General features: G+C 37.2%; 1 protein-coding gene across 9 annotated transcripts in view; it reads right to left on the bottom strand.

Annotated features, from left to right (window-relative positions):
* Window positions 1-838: 838 nt before the first annotated feature.
* PER2 (period circadian regulator 2) overlaps window positions 839-19,478 on the bottom strand; it is a 51,371-nt gene continuing 32,731 nt past the window's right edge. For all 9 annotated transcript variants that reach the window (XM_056358415.1, XM_056358410.1, XM_056358407.1 and 6 more), the window contains 14 exons: window positions 18,993-19,099; window positions 18,229-18,382; window positions 17,696-17,804; window positions 17,186-17,317; window positions 15,223-15,319; window positions 14,122-14,278; window positions 13,912-14,039; window positions 12,078-12,251; window positions 11,563-11,823; window positions 9,353-10,200; window positions 6,692-6,878; window positions 5,984-6,176; window positions 4,186-4,336; window positions 839-3,294 (listed from right to left, as the gene is read on the bottom strand). In XM_056358415.1, the coding sequence (XP_056214390.1) occupies window positions 3,145-3,294; window positions 4,186-4,336; window positions 5,984-6,176; window positions 6,692-6,878; window positions 9,353-10,200; window positions 11,563-11,823; window positions 12,078-12,251; window positions 13,912-14,039; window positions 14,122-14,278; window positions 15,223-15,319; window positions 17,186-17,317; window positions 17,696-17,804; window positions 18,229-18,382; window positions 18,993-19,099 (2,848 nt within the window). In that variant the 3' untranslated portion in view covers window positions 839-3,144. The remainder of the gene's footprint in view (window positions 3,295-4,185; window positions 4,337-5,983; window positions 6,177-6,691; window positions 6,879-9,352; window positions 10,201-11,562; window positions 11,824-12,077; window positions 12,252-13,911; window positions 14,040-14,121; window positions 14,279-15,222; window positions 15,320-17,185; window positions 17,318-17,695; window positions 17,805-18,228; window positions 18,383-18,992; window positions 19,100-19,478) is intronic.

Below are 19,478 nucleotides of genomic sequence, written 5' to 3'. Positions count from 1 at the left end.
GGGCAAAAGTGTTTTCAGACTTCACATACACAGAACTGCTCATGTATTTAGGGTCCATTCGGAAGACTTCAAAGGCGCTTGGATGATGTGTTGAACAAGCATGCTTTAAAATGCATCTCTCTGCAACAGCGTGCACAACACTACAATTCTACCCTCGGTGTGAAGGCAATTCACCTGTGTGGTGAACTGTTTTGCAGTACAGAAACGCCTCGATTTTGCAGCTCACAAATACCTGGGTACCCCGCCCCATGACCAAAAACTAGGGTTTACACCAGCTTGTTCTGTTTTAAAAAAACCTCAAACCTCTCAAAACAGAGTCATGGAAGAAAAGACCAAATGAGGGTCTCATAACTTGAGTATCCTAAACTGGAGGGGTGGTCCAAAGTAGTAGCATCCCATATCCACTAAACTACATCTCTGCTCAAAGTGAGAGAACAGCAATAAGCCTCCCTGCTTTCTCCACTCATCAGAGTATGAAACAAGAACATCAACAAGAAAGTACACTAGCTTGATGAGTTTCAGCAACCTTCAGAAGACACGACACTTCACAACAGAGGAGTAATCATCATCATACAAAGCAAATTCAAGGGCAATAACTGGAATTCTCTACCTCTAATCTACCAGTATAAAACCAGAGAGCTGCAGGAGAAAAGGTATCCATAACTGACAATAAACAAAACAAAAAGGACGACACATCTTCTGGTGGTTTTGAACAACACACACAGAGAAACCAGCTACATATGCTCTTTCAGGTAGTACATTTGCACATGTTTTCCAGTAATGCATATATTTTTTGCTTCTTATATGGAGTAGAAGCCTCAAGGAACAAAAAGGCAACTAAAAATATATCTGTTTTATTTACCAGTTTTCTAAAAAGCAAAGTCATAAAAATTAGTCACAAGTGGCAAAACCAAAATATATTGCACAGTGTACAGAAAACATTGTTGACATGTTGACAAAGTGTCATCACAAATAAATCCTTTTACAACAGTTTGGAAAAATTACAGCTTCAGAATCTTATCTATAAATGGAGGCATGTAGATTTAAAGTTACAGGAAAATATTTTAATACCACCCTGTAAATGCAAACACTTTAAGGATGCAAGATTAAGTCTGTAGGTAAGCACATCCACAAAATGCTCTAAATATACTTTTCTCTTCCTTTCACTAAGTTATGGTTACAAGATGGTCATCAAAAAAAAAAAATATGAAATGAGAACAAATAAAAAAGCATGCTAAAGCAAAGAAGTTCAAAGTGGTTGAGAAGTCCCTGAAAATAATTTGTATAATTGTGATGCACTCCTTTTATATAAAGCTTTTACTTTTCCCAAACCCTGGTCCAATTAAAACTATTCGTGTTTACATGTAAAAACGGAATATGTTTAATGTTGGTATAGCTGCACTGTTCCATTTATGATTAAAACATTTAATACATCATACTTGAACACCAACATTTTAAAATTTCTCATTCAGTTTATATTTACATATATTTAAGTTTGACTTTGCTAAGCTATTAAAGACAGGAATCAGATCTTGCTGGGTAGTGCTTCACACTACATTTAAGATACTTTTTACATTGTGATTCTACTTGTTTCACAAGTTCACACACTCTGCTATCTGCAGAACCTGTCTCCAATGGAAATTTTGTCATGACACTGTCCAATTAATAACTAATTGCTTTACACAAATTATTTCTTTCACTAAGCAAATACCAGCCACTTCTGCATGTTTTTGGTGGTGTCCGATCTAACTTTGCATCCTCTTTGTATGCAAAGAGAAGTATTTTTATAGAATGAAAATAACCTTAAGTTTCAGTGAATAGAAATTTTACCTCAATAAAAAAAGGAAATGCTTTCCATGAAAAATATTTCAAGACAAACAGATCAAAGTTATTTGAATTTCTCCGTATGTTTTTCACCCCAAGACCTACAGCTGACATCTAGCACTACTGCAACTAAATGTCCTTTAACTAACCAATATATTAAAAGTTGCTCTTTTGTGTTCTCTTCCCACATCCAACACATATAAACAGCACAAGAACATGAAGTACACATACTCAAGTCAATACAATCTCAGAGGCATTAAAATTAAATCCTTGACAGCAAAGGATTCCAGCCACGCTAAGTTTTTTAGATTATGCAATTCAAATATAGTGAAAGTCAACACTATTCTCAAAATCACTTTTTCATAAGAACTATCTTCAAGTGACAAGAAATGTCTAACCTTCTCTTGCCACATGCAAGTTTGATGCTTGCTTAGCTACACAGGAAAAACTGATGGCCAATCTCCTGACAGAACAAATCAGAAATAAAGGTTAAAGTTGTACCAAGCTTTGTTTAACAGTCACTGGAGCATATGCAGTCATCCTCTGTGGTCTTAGTTTTTAAAATCTTTAAGCATAAAGATTTCTTGTGTATAAATTCTCAGAAATGATGCTTCAAGGTAATAAACAGTTCATAGTATTGCAGCGTCCATTTAAATAAAAGGCTACAAAGTTGTCAGCACTCATCTATACTTACACATTCACATTAAGTATTTTAACCCAAGACCATCTTTCAAAATTAGTTCAACATTTCTCTTGGACAGAAAAGGTTCTTACATTCAAAACTATACAGGAAACAAACAAAGAGGATGAGATCAACTGGTATGAGAAGGGCAAAATGTGAATTGATTTGTTTGAAGGTTATTTCTACAACTACACTGGACCACTTCAAATATTAAAGAACAATGCTAAAGAGCCACTAAGCAAAACTGCTAGAACAATTTATAATGCTGAATCATTATCAAAAGGAGAATTGAAGAACTGTATGTATGTAGGGGGATTTTCAGTACTCATTAACCCACTCTGCAAAAACCAGTAGGCATCAATGACAGTTTCTATAGTTTATAAAGAAATACTTGAGGCATATAAGTGCAAAATATGAGTCTTTTTTAAAGAAAAGCTATACCATCTTCAACAATGTCCTTACTGGGAAGAGATTGCCACCATTTAAGAAGAGATTCATTCACAAGTGACTCTTCTAGAGCAAGAAAAAACACACATTTGTTTTTATGAACCGGATTCATCTCGCTGGACGCAAGATTAAAACCTTTATGGATCATCACTGTAGTTTTGAAGCAGCTTTGAAAACAACAGGCTCCAAGGCTATGCTTGTTCTTCGCTGACTTGACTCAGGGAAACCAAGTTGTTTTCCCCACTGTCTTCAATCATTTCATTAAGGTCCATTTCATGGATTTCTTCATCATACGATGTATAAAAATTGTTCTGTATATTGTCCTCACAAAAAATACATTCCTAAAAAGAAGAAAAAAAAAAAAAAAAAGACACTCATAAGTCAAAGGAAAAAAAAAAAAAAAGCAAGAAAGCTTTTCCAAACAACAGCCCACTTGCATATGATCCCCGATTCCAAGGGAGCCTTTACATCCATGCTGCAACTACCAGATATATTCCACTCCCCGACTTTTCCCCCACAAAATCATTTTATAACGTGTAGTGAATCAATGCAAGTACTTGAGAACTCTACTGGAAGCAGTTCTGTCGGAGAGCATTTACAGCGCTGACATTTTACATGCACTTCCAATCACCTTTTCCTCCATTTGATTACTAACCCTGCAGTACTATGCTCATGTCAGTTGCAGTGCTGAAGAGACTGATGCCATCAGGTGTTTGTGTGTGAATAAGTAAAACAGACAACAAATAAAACTGCCAGGAGGCTTTGTTTTGGTTTGGTTTTCTCTTTTCTTTTTTTATTTTCTAGCCATTAATCTATTTCTAGAATTAAAGCAAGAGATGATCCTACGTGAGAAGTCTGATATAAAAAAGGACCAGCATATTCCCATTAATTTTGTACTTCCTAGAAAGCAACAGGCATAAATTTCTGTGCACAAAATACAGATTTTTATGTAGTGAAATTTCTGGCTGTGTTGATAAAGGATTTCAAACATACACAAAAATTTAGAAATAGGAAGGAAATTTCTTGTGTTGTATTCATCACTACTTTAAACTCCTATTGGAAAGAAGGCTTATGGTAAATTAAATCAAGCCAGAAAACACTGCATGGAAGCTTGAATTAATTTTTTTTCTCTGCATAATTGACCAAGCTTTCATAGAAACAGGAGTGGAAAAATCTAACATAGGCAGCTAATAATTTAAGCAACGCAAAATAACCAACTCATTTAAACTTACGGAATTAGCAACAGTTTTTGGCAGTCCACCTTGCTGTATCCATGGATGAACTTCAATAAGCTCTCTTTTTTGTTCTTCTGTAAATTTTGGCTGTAGTTTCTGCATTTGCTTTAATTTCTGCTTATCTTCTTTTAAAACTGTTTCCAAATCTCTAAAATGAAATGTATTTAGAAATTGAGTTCAACAGTTTCTGGGCTTTATGCCTATATAAGGTTACACAGTCAAACACTGACATTTTTAAAGACTATTTTTGTTCTGGAATGTTAAGCTTACAAATCATATTGGAAGAAAATTAAGTGTGGTTATTTCAGCAGCTTTCTGCATTTGCAGACAGCTTTAACACATCTGTTGGCTCCTTGTCTTTTCAAATCCCATCAGTGAAAACAGTTTCCTTAGAGCTCTTCAGGCAGCGCCACTGGTGAAACCATGAACTTGTTTCCCTCTGCTGCTGCTGCACCAAGTTCCAAGTTCCCTCTCACTAGGAGGACAACCCAAAATGGACGCTATACGCACGTATGAGATAATAAAGCAGAAGTAATAAGATATGTTTAAGAAGGTCATCAAGAAAGGATTAAATTTCAGGACTGAGAGGGAGAGATTTACAAAATACTGCTCTATTTCAGTAGTCAAAGCTCTCTTCCCCCCTTGGTGCCACACCTTGATTCAGAAAGTTAAAAAAAACCACCCACACCACACAAAATATTTACAAGCTGTATACCTCTACAAAAGATGACAATAAAAAGCATGTTCCAAGAAACCCAGTACTATTTCTGCTCCTTACAACAGACCTAAGACAGGTTGGCTTTCCACCTCTCTCCTTGGGCATCACACTGACAGTAAGCTTAACTCTTCTTATCACAATATCCTGTTTTCATTATTTTCTCCTTGGCAGGCTTTGCTACTCTTACAGTCTACTGGAATTTCCATCTATAGCTGTCAACTATTAAGGCTTCAAAAACCTAGAAATGCCAAGGTATTTTTAAGTCTAGGGAAAAGTTCTGAAGTTCTTACATGTTCTTTATTTTTTCCCCCATCATTCCTGTGCTTCCGTATTTCAAAAGCTTGTTTTCCTTCCCTTCCAAAAGGCATCTTCACTGAAACTTCCTATTCCTTCCAAAATACCATTCACTGCTCCCAAGAAATATAAACAAGATTATTAAAAAAATATGCATACTTGTCACCACCTCTCCCCCTATCTGTCTTCGCTACTGAAGCAAGGAATAACTTTTTTTTAATAAAGTTTTTCCTATTAGAAGCCTTACGATTTTTACCTTCTGCTTCCCTATTATATTTGGATGGGAAATTATGGAGAAGAATGAACATGTTAATAACTCAGGGGAAAAAAACCACCAAGCCACAAGGCACAGAAAGCAGCGTGCAACTGAACGTGGCATCTCAAGGACAACTGCCAGGGTGTACAGATTTTCCACACTACAGACCATCATGAGATCTAGGCAGACTTGCCAGGATCTATTAATCAGGCTACAAGGATTTCTAGGCAAGCAGTTACAAATCACTAATTGTAAAACAGCTTCAAAAAATATACACAGTTAATTTCAACTCAGGTAATTGATCTAAAAATACGGGTAAGCTTAATGAAATAATTTTTACTTTTTGCAAGCTTCTTGTGTAATATACAAAAGATACAAAGAAAGCAAGAGCTCTTCTTGACACCAAGCTGAACATTAAAACCTATTTACTTCTATTGAGACAGAGGTTCAAATATATTTTTATTTCTGTTCACCCTGCTCCCCCCAACACAAATGCAGTTCATGAAGGACTACAACATTGGAATTACCGTGAAGGTATCTGGTAAGTCATCATAACAGTGTCATCTGTGTTTGCCATCAAAAGCCATATAGGATCCTGAAGGACATATTTAATGAAGTGCTCACTTTCTTCCATTTCTGCCTTCATTTTGGTTTTATGATGATTTTCTGAGGAATCAATACTCCCAAAGTATTTGCTGGTATGACTAGTTTCACTACTACCTTTAAAAAGGAAATTCAAAGTTTCATTATAAACTGTCAAATACATAAATGATCTGAATGCTTTTGAAAGTAAATATGATTAAAGAAAACTGAAAGTGTAAATACAACCACTATTTTATTTCGCTTTTTAATCAGAGGGAATTTCTAACCCTAAGTAACTGCACTAATATTTTTAAAACTCAAATCCTCTAGATAAGTCTGCACTACATTTCAACAGAATGATTAGCTTGCTTAATTAAAAACTCTGAAGTGAGACATGGAGTAAGCTATTTTCATTTAGGTATGGCAGAATAATAATATATTAATGGCTATTTTACACACACTTAATGGTTCTATATTGTAAATCAAGTGCAACAACAAACATTTTCCTGTTATGTAATAAAAAAGAAAGAATAAACTATACAATGAAGATTAAAGATAATGAAGTTTTTTCATAAAGCACTTGATATTCAAGTGGTGTCTGCAATCCCTCACGCTCCAACTCTTCCAAAGACGGTACTTGCTGCCAGTGTTACCTGTTCTGCTCCCTGACATGCCACAGCCATTGGATCCAGACCCCAGAGATTCAGCAGCTGCAGACACACCACTCCCTGAAGAAGCTGAACCAGTGCCTGAACACGCATCTTCTTGAAGTAAAATGTCAAGCAGGACACTAGACATTGAGAGTTCATCACTATTTTGAGCATCCATTGGAGATTCAGCCTAGTAGTGAGGAGGAGGGGGGGGGGGAAATAATGAAAAAAATATCAAGGCTATTTCGTTACTAATCATTTACACTTAGTTTTAATCCAATTCACTTTATATTCTAATATATTTACACAGTTATTCAAAGACTGTCACCAATAACATGTGCTAAGACCAACTGAGAAATAATGAAGTGGACTGATAGGCAGACAAGTGGTCTTCCACTAATAACGAGATTTGAATTCAATTTATCTTAAAATAAGAAAAAAAAAATCATTTAGTGAGGATGTAAGGAAGGTGTTTGCTATTCAGTTTTGACAGCCCCTGCTACCCTGGACAAGTCAGAATTTATCCAAGCCACCCAAGACAAGCAGTTGCTCCTACTATAATCTACTTCAAAGAGATCTGCACCAGCGATGCATCACTGTTACTACTCTCAAAGCATGATGAGAAGGAAGGTGTTCCCAGATGCAAGCTTCCTAGGCAAGATAATATATTTATATGTTTTTAAGGGAAAAAGCATTAACTACACTGACTTCTAACACAAGCAAAACCTCCACTGCAAGTCAGTTTGAAGACTAAATATTAGAAATTAAGCTTGACAGAACTTAGCAAAATACATAATAATGGAAAGCACTAGCTTTACCCTTAACACATTCCTGAACAAATACCCATATTGTCTTCATTTTCCAGTAAGTGATGAGGAAATTGGAGAAAGCTACATTTTGCAGGATTGTAAATTATGGGAACTAACAGTTCAAGGAAATTCAAAAGAAATTGCCAGCAAAACTGTTACTGTTAAGTTTTGTTATCAAGCCTCTTTTTATTCCAGCTGAGGCATCTCAGATAAGTTACAGGCTGTCACAGACACACTGCGATACCACAGGGCAAGTCAGAAGTTTTTTTAGTCAAGATTCCAGAGCTGTTACGTAGGGCACAGAACACATTAGTCCAAATATGGCACCGGAGGCATATATCCTTGGAAATTTCTCCATAAGTGACATTTGCACAACTAGTATGCTAGAGAATTTTTTAAAATGAAAGCCAGATGTATTTGCTCTCAAGATCATAAGATAACAAGCTTGTAATAACAGAATATGACAAGGTTTTGTACTGTATCAAACAAGTTTGGAAGCTTCTCTAGCAAAGTATAGATATAACAAAAATCCATTTCTCTCTGTTCTCCCTCTATTCGTCCTCCTTAAGGATCACTATCAAGAATAATAGGTAAAATAAATAATCTGGAAAATATCCTGGGAGAAAAGTTTAACATGGAGATTAAATGCTCCCCATAGCGTGAGGAACAAGCTTTTTCAGAATTTTTTCCTTCCTCTTCCTTTATAACTTCTAATGTAGATACATGCTTATAACTCACTGCGCAAAGAAAGTAATCTAATCAGCTGCTAGCATCAACACTAACAATGCTTTTTACTGATTACTTAAGATTAACTTAGTTCTCAGGCACTCCTAAAAGTAAAAGCCACCCCCACCTTCCAACGCCTGCCTTTTTTTTTTTTTTTTTAAAAATCATCAGTAAATGCAAGTTTTACTTTGTAACTGCACCATTAGGTGCAGAGACCAGTTACAAACCACAGCACAAGAAAAGCAGGAGGGAGAAAGGAGCCAGTCTAAAAGGTTTAGACAACTCCATCCCATCAGTGACTTGGCGTTTATAAAGACATGCTGTATTGCCTTTAAAAAACACTAATATTAGACTATATATTTCTGTCACATTAACCTTTAGGACACATTGCTCCAGCTGAAGGTTCTGTAAGGTTATCTGTTGAACGGATTCCACAAATTTGAATGAGCCAGAAAATTAAAAAACCCTGAAGTTACCAAATAGCTCGGCACAGTTTTAGTGCACCAAACAAAAAAGTTATGGTCTGCAAGTAACAATCCATTCTTCCTTTACTTTGCTTGCTTGCTTGTAAACAAAGATGTGATTTTATTTTAAGTCAGCTTCTTTCAGACCACTTAAGGATTATTTCCTCCTTCCACACGAATTCACTACCCCAAAACTTTTTGCTAAAAATTAAAATGGTCTTATTATTTTAAAGCTATTTCACTGCTTTTCAATGGGCTTATCCATAGTTTTTTTAAAAACTGGAACAAAACTGTCTCAGGATGTATTTCCAAGCTTCCTAAAGTAACTTTAGAAGAACAAGGTGGTTTTAATTTTTTGAAAGTTAAGACCATTCTAAGGATTGGATTTAATGGTTTATTCAGGCTGCTCAAGTTTGAATTTACTAACTACAGTTGTGAGTCCATCTCCTGGCATTATATTGACCAATTACTGTCTATCATTAATAAGCAGGTCCCACAAGTGAAAGAACTGAAGATGATGTAGCAGAGACAGGAAAGGTTGAGGGGTGGGGTGGGGGGGGAAGTTATCTATTTTAGGTATCTATGCATATTAACAACTTCAGATACATTCAAGAATGTGAATACTTAAAAAAACCAAACACCACCGAACCCATCAGCACACTTACTGGTAAGGATCCCTTTCCACTACAGTTATCAGTTGTCACGATTTTGCCTATGGCTCCTTCTTCACTTAAAGCTCCATGTAAACCTGCAGGAACTCCACTTTCTGCCGTTTTTGTGGTTTCTTCTAACTGTAGAAGATTCAGAGGAGAACTGCACCTTGACTGGAACAGAGGTGGTGAAGCCTGCTCTTGAGGACCCACTGACTGTGGAGTGCAAGAACGGGATGGCTCATTTCGTGGCTCTGCGACAGGAACCTTTTCACACTCTGCTGGCGGATTATAATGGAATGGCTGCGTTGGAAAAAACGCCTGTTGTGGGAAAGGGCTGGGTGTAGCAAATGTTGGCTGTGTCGGAAATACTGTCTGTGAAGAGAACGTGGAATGGGCAGGGAAGGTGGGCTGGCTGTGGTAAAGCGTCTGAGGTAAGTTATGGTTCATCTCTGGGTAGACATAGTTGGGGAGCACAAGAGCTACAAGAGGTGTCATGAGGGGCGCAGAGAATTGGGGTGGTTGCATAGGGCAAGTATTTCCAGATTCTGGCAACTGATTAAAACCAGACAGTGAAGTCTCAGGAGCTGGTGGCACAGTCCCTGTTGCTGGAAAAACAGGAAGCGGGTATGCAGGCATAACCGTGGGAAAAGACATCGCGGAATAGCTCGCTTGCGAAGTGTCTGATGGTGACCAGGCAGTAGTATTTAAACCTTGAAGGGGGAACCGATGGGGGAGTTTAGTTCCAGAAGTTGTACTGTCTGAAGACTCCTGTGGTTTAATGCGCTTGGATTTCCTGTTCTTTCCACTTTTCTTCCAAGGCTGATCCATTCCAGAAGTGCCGTTTCTCTGTCCACGGCCACCTGTGGAAAAAAAAAATAAAAATAAATGCAGGCATCAGGAAGGATTCTACTTGCAGTCTGGATTCCTTTTACCTTGTCAACCATAGAAGTTGCTCAGAACTGCAGCTCTGGACCTAAATGGAAGCATTTGGGAAGGGGTCAGGTTCATTTTACCTCTAGCACAAGAGCTGAGCTAACTGGGCAATCAAAACCACGCTGACACACCGTGGAAGACAGCAGCAACGGATCAATTCAGGCTCAAATGTGTGTCACCCAAACAGCACAAAGCTGCAAAACAGTGGCTCCCAGAGGGTCAGACTTCTAATTACTCCAGCAATTACAACGAAAGCAGTATGGGCCATGACTGAAAGCATTTCTAGAGTGTTAAGGTCATGCAGGTCTGTAATTGAAGAAGGTGAGTAAAAAAAAGCAGAAGGAGATGAAGTACTGAAAGAAAAAAAAATCTGAGGGGCAAAAAGCATGCTACCTTTGCAACCTTATTTTAGGAGAAACCTTCACCAAATGACTCCTCCCTAGGTAAAGGCCTGTCAGTTCATCTGATTACAGATATGACAAAAATCCATAAAATACCTCTGGCACCAAAAGCTGCTCAAATTTTTAGTTTGTCTAAAGCTTATTTAGATAGGCTGAAAGCTTATAGAGTATAAAGAATGCAAGGGGACTAAAGGGTTCCAGAACAGGTTTCCTAAATCAAGGACCTGCATAAATATTTAAATAAAAAATGAAAGATAAGAGTCTGCAAAAAATGCTTAGCAGTGTCTAACTTCTGTCCCAAGTCAGGTCAAGACTGAAACAGGAACAAAGTCAGATCAGTATCAAGCACTTCTGAAAATGCCACCGGAGCTCCTAGTCCTAATTAACAAAACCACCTCACCATTACAGCTAGCCTGTGCCATTTCCATCCCACTGATCACATTATTAACTTAAAGGCAGCCAAACAACTATTAGATTGTTTCACCAGTTACATAATAGTGGAATGGGGGACGCTGGATGTAAAGTGAAGGGGCTGAAAACAAACAAAATCACAAACCTGAAAAAACAGATGGAAAGACAGAAAGAAAAGCAGGGGAATAAAGCATAGATGCAATAAAGCAAACATGCTAAAGCATGGTTTTTGTCTCTTGAAAATGGATGCATAACAGTAATAATATAGTAAACAGAAAAATCAGAACATTAGTAACTAAAGTGTCAGTTATTACATTAAAAGCTATGTTCTACTCTCAATCTTCGAGCAAAACTTATCAGAAAGAATTCTTCTGTGGACTTTAAAAATAGCATGCAACTGTCACTATGGAAATGCTCTCTCAACAGGATTTACTTCCTATATAAATAAAAGTTTTATTGTGAAAACTATTGCAGTACCTCGTTCACCAGGCCGTCCTTTTGGTTTATCTTGCAAGTAGTAACTGCAGTGGGACTGAAAAATATTAAAGCTCTTTATTTGTTTAAACTTATTCAAAAAGCTCTGCTCTTCTTTTTGTGTATGCACTGCAAGGACTTCCTTTGTAAGTCCCAGTTTTTTAAATGGCTCCTTTTCTTGATTTACATGTGCAGAGCTGGATGGAGGGGCAAGAAGTTGGCCATCTAAGAGTTCTGCTCCACTTGGACCATCTTCTATCATTTCTACAGAAACAGGAGGAAAAAAATAAAGTGAAGAAAGCTCTGTATATGCATTTAAGCTATGACAATCCTGTAATAATTCTGCTGCAAGTTTAAGATATACATTCTGTCCCTATTTATTCCATTTCCATAGGAACATTTTAGCTGTAAGAAAAATACAGATTACAAGCAGAAGCTAGCTGTTCACATGTCTGAAGTTTACACTTGCTTGCAATCGCCATTTTGGAGAAAATTTTAGCAAAAAAAAAAAATCATACCCAATTCAGGTTGTGGTTTTTTGTCTCCAACGTGAACAATGGTGCTACTGTAGCTGCATTGACTTGTGAGAGACACAACACTTTCAGGCTTGCCAGGTAAAGCCAAAGATGTTAAGTGAGCACCAACCACTGGGGGACCACTTGATTTACCAGATGCCTTCAACACAGCAGGATCTATTAAATGACAAAGTTGTAGTTTATGAACATAAACAAGAGCAAATACAAGTTATATGCTGCTATGGTTGCAAAACAGTAGAGGCTAAACTGTGCTTGACAAGACACAAGATTAACATGCTACTTTACTTAATGCATTCCACCAAGAACATTTTAGGAATAGAATGACTTCTAAGCAACCAAATCCAATCCTCTACTTTCACACAGAGCCAAACCAAATCTTTCCAACGAAGGACTTCTTGCTCTTTTCTGGTCTTCACTCTTCTTTCATGGCACAATTTTGGAAAGAAGTTTCTAGCCTCTTCCAGCCTAAGATTAAGTCCCACCTAGCTCCCATGTTGTTGTACACTAATCTATGTCATTAGCTGCTCATCCTAACAGCTTTGCTTCTAAGCATCCTTCTACTTAATTCTCTCACCTGAAAGCTAAACACAACAATCTACCAGAGATCATACCACTGCCTCACAAAACAGTATTAAAACATTCCTTCTCTAGTAGGAATACTTGGCATAATACATATCTAAGACCTAAAGTTTCGTGTTTTCCTGACTAGAGTATGCTGGTAGTTTTGTCGTTGTCAGTCATGACTGCACCAAAAAGCTAGTGACTCCACACCTCCTCCTGTCAACTATAACTGCATGGACTCCAAATGACAGCAGAAATTATGTTCCCAACTGCATGATGCTAGCTCCACCATTTCTTCCTCTCTAGTTCTCGAGGCATTTTCAGTTCCTTCTACAGGACATTGTTCCTATCTATGCTGATACCTTACACTTTGATTCTAAAAGCTGCATTCGAACTTTTTCTTGAAGCTCATCAAAAGGAAATATAGACAAGATCATTCCCAAAACCAATTTTTGAGCAACTCCACTACACGCTTCCCCTTCAGCCTCATACAACGGCAAGGCTGAATCAGCATGTCTCTCATTTGCATATCCAATTTAACAATCTCTCAGTTCTTGTACTGAAAAAAACAAAACAGTTATGTTCTTCACCTTAGCTCCCCACCCAGACAGGGACTGTCAAATGCTACACTTAAGTCCTAACAAATCAAGTTAATGGTTTTGCCTACAGCAGACTTTTTAGATAGCTATCCCCAGTAATCCCCATCTTTTATTTTCATGGCTGGACATTGCTTTCCTATGGGTTCTTGTGCCTAACACAGCACAGAGCAGTCCGATGCTGCATTTTACCCTCTCTTGTTCCCTTATATTTTTTTAATGTCCACAAAAAGAAACAGAAGTGTCATATGCATATTTTTGTTGCAATTAATTAGCTGTCTAGGTTCTTCAGGTTCAACCAAGTTCCTCATCTGGTTGTTCTTAAAAATCCCAACTGTGAAGCAAACTTGTTATGTTTTATAATAATTCAAGTCCTAGAACTCAAAATTCTGCTGTATTTTGTATAGTACAAATAAACTTATTGCATCTACAATTTTTGATTTTGTATCAACTTTTGTATCAATGTTGATATTGTATCAACTACTCAGTAGTTTGATTGTAGGGAAGATTTTTATTGTAAGAGTTAGATCCCCAACATCTAACACTGAGCAATGGGCTATGAGGTCATGCTTAAGCTACACTTATCATTATTCTGCAAAGAAATAAAACCCAACCGGCTGCTAGCAAAAATCAAGAAAAAAGCTGTGATGTAGAGATACCTCCCAAGGGCTGTACAGCGTTATCAGCTGGTTTTTGTTCATGAACTCCAGAATTCAGTGATGCAACACTTGATGAAGGTTCACATTTTCTTTTTGCTGTACCAGGCACATTACAACTCTCCAAGTACCTAAAACATAATAATTTAGTAATGTTAGATACAGAAGTCTTAAGTCCGGAGATCAAGAGTAATTTACACACTTGTTGCTTACCTGATGACACTGTCCAAACAGCTAATCTGTTGATAAGAATATACAGGTTGTTCTTTCCAAGCCAACTCTTCAGTAGTCACGTTTTTAGGAGCGGCTGTTACTGCAGTATCTTTTCCCACTACGTCTTTCACCTGACCACCAGGAACACTTTGTTTTTCTGTGAAGAGAAACACGGCTATTATGCAATTAAGGCGTTAAAACCTTGCAAATTCCCCTAAGAGCAACAGTAAAATTTCTCATTTAAACATATTTCTTAACAGTCACAAGTTAACCACTGTAAAGCAAGTGAGAGGTTTCCACACTAACAGATGAATATTCTGTAAATATTTTCCTGTCCTTATGGATTCTTGGAGGCGTGAAGTTTAATTCAGTTGATGCATATGGGTTCAAAGGGAACAGACGTTACAGCTATAACAGAATAGATATCATTAGAGTTGAAACACACTCATTATGAGGACAACTCCAGTGCATTAAGTTATAAAAAGTTATTAGAACAATACATTAATGTATGCAGAATTAAAATCTCATTAGCAAGATTTTCATTTATGAACTTAAAAATTCCTGAGGTTACAACAAACAGGAAAGATGACATACATAACTTTAAGGTCCTTTCCAACCCAAATCGTTCTACGATTCTAGGATTTTCTGTTAGATGGAGGAAAATAAAGATCATCCATTCCCAGCCCCCCTGCCATGGGCAGGGACACCCCGCACGAGCCCAGGTTGCTCCCAGCCCCGTCCAGCCTGGCCTTGGGCACTGCCAGGGATGGGGCACCCACAGCTGCTCTGGGCAACCTGCGCCAGCATCTTGCCATCCTCACAGTAAAGAAAAATGTTTTCAAAGTCAAACAAACTACAGTTAAGGTACTTCAGAACAACAGCTTTAGGACATGCCTTAACTCTGTATTACACCGTTACCAATTCAGATATAGCTGAGCACAATATTTTCCTGAACACAGTGGAGACACACAAGTCTATAGTTTTAATTCATAAAAATGCTGTCTTTATGCATTGAATAGAACTAAACTAGAAGAAATCCTACTATCATATTCTACGAGACACCAGCACAACAAACTAATAATTAACTTCCTAATGTCTTACCTGCAAAAGACTCTCTCTTATGTTCCAGTTTTGCTCTATTGTCGGTAAAAATACGCTGTCCTTTATTTTTTACCTTACGCGCATCTTGACAAACTTCCTGAAAGCAGATAATTGAAAAGAGTTATTACAAAATTCTGACATAAATCATCATAGAATCATAGAATGGTTTGGGTTGGAAAAGACCTTAAAGATCATAGAGTTCCAACCCCCCTGCCATGGGCAGGGACACCATCCACTAGACCAGGTTGCTCCCAGCCCCATCCAGCCTGGCCCTGAACGCTTCCAGGGATGGGGCACCCACAGCTGCTCTGGGCAATCTGTGCCAGTGTCTCACCACCCTCACAGGGAAGAATTTCTTCCTCATATCTAATGTAAATGTGCCCTCCTTCAGCTTCCAGCCATTCCCCCTTGTCCTATTGCTACACACCCTTGTGAAAAGTCCTTCCCCAGCTTTCTTGTAGGTCCCCTTTAGGTACCGGGAGGCTGCTACAAGGTCTCCCCAGAGCCTTCTCTTCATGCATAGTGATTCCTCAGTAGACTAAATCTAGTCTTAGTTAATCTCTTATTTTACAATTAGTCTGATCATGGGAGAAATCCTGATGTATAGAATTTTATTGTGCAGCAGCAGAATTTCAGGAATTGGAAAGAATAAATTTAAAGCATGTTCTTTGTAGACAATTACTCGGTATTTTGTTTCATATGGTTGAATAGCTTGGATAGGAAAATATAAGGATACACTACAAAGAAGACTCCAAGAGGAAAAAAAAAAAAAAAAAAAAAAAGGAGCATCGCTTGGTAAAAAAAAAAACCTGCTCCTAAGACCCAGAACTTTTTGTGCTAGAAGTTTAACCAAGCACTGACAGGATGTTAATAGAACTATACTGTAACAGTATTCACTGTCTGTATAGATAACCATCTTCACTATTTTCCTCAAAACCAAGATCTCCTTAAACATTACTTTTCTGCATAGCTCTGAAATCCAACGAGTTATCTGTTAAACAAAAAATCCAGACGTTTCATCTGCTTAAGCCACCAGTGTTTAGGGACTGAAAGCCAGGAAGATGACCACCTTGGCAAGAGCAGCAGTCTGCCATGCCTGATCACAAAAGCAGAAAACAGATTTTGGAGAATTATCCTACAAGCAATATAACTAAGTAAAGGAATTCTGGTTTTCAGAATTAAATGCAACTCAATGAGCTTACAGCAAATCTGCCAAGAACGACAGGAAAGCCAAAATGACTCGAGATGTTAAAAGGTGCGGTTCCTTTGACTACATCCACATTCAGTACGTTACCATCCATCTGATTTACTTTGCCTATGGAATAGTTCTGTTAAGCGCAGGCACAAATTTAACGCTGCTCTTTAGTTCAGACTAATGGAGCTAAAAAAGTTACATCTCCGTATCAACTACATGTAGCAATGGCCCAATCTATGGTAAAGGTAAGTTTTAAGCTGGAAAAAAACCCTTATTTTATTGCATTCCATTTATTTAATTCCATATTATATAGTGTGATTTTGCAACATAAAAAGCAATCAAGGTCAAGCTATCACTTGGCTATGCATGTATGACTCTATTTTATCTTTAGTTTCATGTGGGAAAGTAGTAATTAGACTTTCCCCTCCCAAAAGGAACTTCTTTCAAATATCCAGCTGTTTTTCCCAGAAACACAGCATATCGCATATAATGGACATAAGAGTAAGTTAACATACTGTACAGGTTTAAATTCTTTAGGCACACCAACTCTCACACCTATAACTATGCTTCAGTATCCTGAGACTTCATCTACATCAGAAGTGTTTATTCCCCTAGACAGATTTTGTCCATATTAAGCGAAAAATAGATCACTTTTTCCTTATACAGTCTTCCATCTCTAATTTGAAAGAGTTATGCTAAAAGTAAAAAAAGCCCACTTTTACACATTTGTTTTGTGCCACACACTTGAATAAGAAAAACCAAACCTACTGGTTTATCCTTATGAGTGTCTTCATTATTATTTCCTGTGCTGTCACTGGAGGATGCCACGCTCATTAAGTGCTCATGTGAACCATTGCTACCTAGACTTCCATAGCCACTGGATCCACTGTTGTGTACAGGCTGTTAACAACAACAAAATATATATAAACACATATTTCTCAGCAAACCAGCTTTAAACAAAACTGAAATTGTTACCAGCAATTCCATCTGAGGAAAAAAAAAAAGATTTATTTTAGGATATTTTTAATTGTTTGGGTTTTTTTTTTATTTATTTATTTTGTGAGGACTCCATAGCTGCATAAAATCCTTAAAATAATAACTGGAGCTTTAAGATACTTCATTAAGTCTTGTCTGGTTATCACGAGTGTAAAGTAATTTCCAGGATTATAGCCACAAATTCGACTACAGGAGTGGAGAGCTAACCAAAACATCACACAAAGATAAATGACCTTTCTTCAGTGGGAAATGAAAAGGGTAACATTAAAGCACATGCTGTACCTGCAATAATAGCCGATATATTTGCTCAGTGATTTCCTGAACGCTGGGATGAAGGATTCTATCCTCTGTATAGTTGGGAGCGGCAAAGACATCTTCGTTCAAGGGACCACTGCATAAACCAAACATAAGCCAATTCATTACCAATGCAAGTACTTCCATCACAGAGAGACGACAACTTCAAGTTACCATCTCTATATACAGTCAACAGAAACTGATTCTGATTCTATTGCATCTACAACCTTTATATAAAATACATATCTAGAATACATACCCTTAACTCACTTTGACCATGACTTCCCTCTTCTGAAGCAACTCTTCACAGTACTAGCAGCATTTGAAGGACTTTAATTTTTTTTTAAATCAGTGAGTACATCACAAAATCCAATTTTAAAAGGATGTAATTTTTATGTGTAGTTCCTGCCCTGCCCCCCCCGGCAATCCTTTATGTCTTTCCTAAGGATCACTATATAAACTCAAGGAGAGGGAAAATATAATAAAGAAAGATGTTAAAGTCCAACAGTTTGTTGACTTACGTCCTAACTTTGTGTCTTCCGATAATAAATGAAACTTTTCGACTCCAAGGGTTGATGAAACTGGACCAGCTAGTATCCATGGTTATATAATCTCCATTTCTAGTGCAAAACCTGATTGGCGAATAGTCAAAAGGCTGTCCTCCATACTGCAGTACTGCAGGGAACAGTTAAAAAAAGAGTCAGATCAATGTTTGCACAACGCTACTTAATGATTCAGGATTTCACAATGCATTGCAAAGGAAAATGATATTTGAAGGAAAAAATACCAGACGTGTCTGTACATTTAGAAATACTGTGCTACCAGAATAAGCGGACCTTCATTATTTACTGGACTACGTTAAGAAAATCACCTTCAGAATACAAGCTAACGATGACTGAAGAAACACCTTTACATTTGCAAAGTTTAATAAATGAACATTGCCAGGATCGCTCCTATTTTCTCCTTTATGAAATAAGAAAACTACGTTTAACGTATGACAACTTCTATCACTGCATTCCCAAGAAAATTTTCTTTATGTCTCAAATATTCATTTACAGTCAATTTGTTTACAGCAGACACATAAGCTTCCTATGAAAAATGACATTGAGCGATTTCTCATTTTCATCTACTTGCATCAAGAACCAAGTTGTAGAATAAAGGACTCATTATTTACTTGCAGAAAAATTCAGTCACAATTAATTTTCACCTCCTACTTGCTGAGGTCTTTGTAGTCACTTTCCTCTTTTAGAAAAATTATATTTCTGCACAGTAAGAGATTACATACTTTTTTTGTGAATTGCTAGCATTAAGGGTCTGTCATTTGGGTGAAGATGCACCAAGACTGGTGTTCCTATTAAGTCCTGAGGTAGGTATCCCAACAGAGGTACTGCTCTGGAGAAAGAAAAAAATGAAAAAAAATTAAAATCAAATTGAATAAAAGCATATTTAAACTTTAAAATGTTTCCATTCAGTTTATTTGCTCTTTACAGGAAAAAGAGAATGAGTAAGTTTAAGCTTAAATTTGGGGAAATAGCAGGGCCAACTTGATATCAGTAGTACTCTTTGAAGAAGAGGGGTTTTGTTTGTTTGTGGCATGGTTGTGATTTTTTAGTAATTTTACAAAAGTACACCACCAGACCAAATCAAGGAGTCTGCTACAGCAGTTCTGTCTTTTCTATGCTACCTAGCTCTACAGGATAAATACTTACCCTAATTTTAAAAGAGCATTAATAAAGTTTAATCTGTTAAAGCTCCTGTGAAGGGAAATAGT

This window comes from Falco biarmicus, chromosome 13 (assembly GCF_023638135.1).
Source record: "Falco biarmicus isolate bFalBia1 chromosome 13, bFalBia1.pri, whole genome shotgun sequence".
NCBI classification, from domain to species: Eukaryota; Metazoa; Chordata; class Aves; order Falconiformes; family Falconidae; genus Falco; species Falco biarmicus.
The sequence above is the reverse complement of the archived record's forward strand: the minus strand, read 5'-3'. Positions and strand labels throughout refer to the sequence as shown.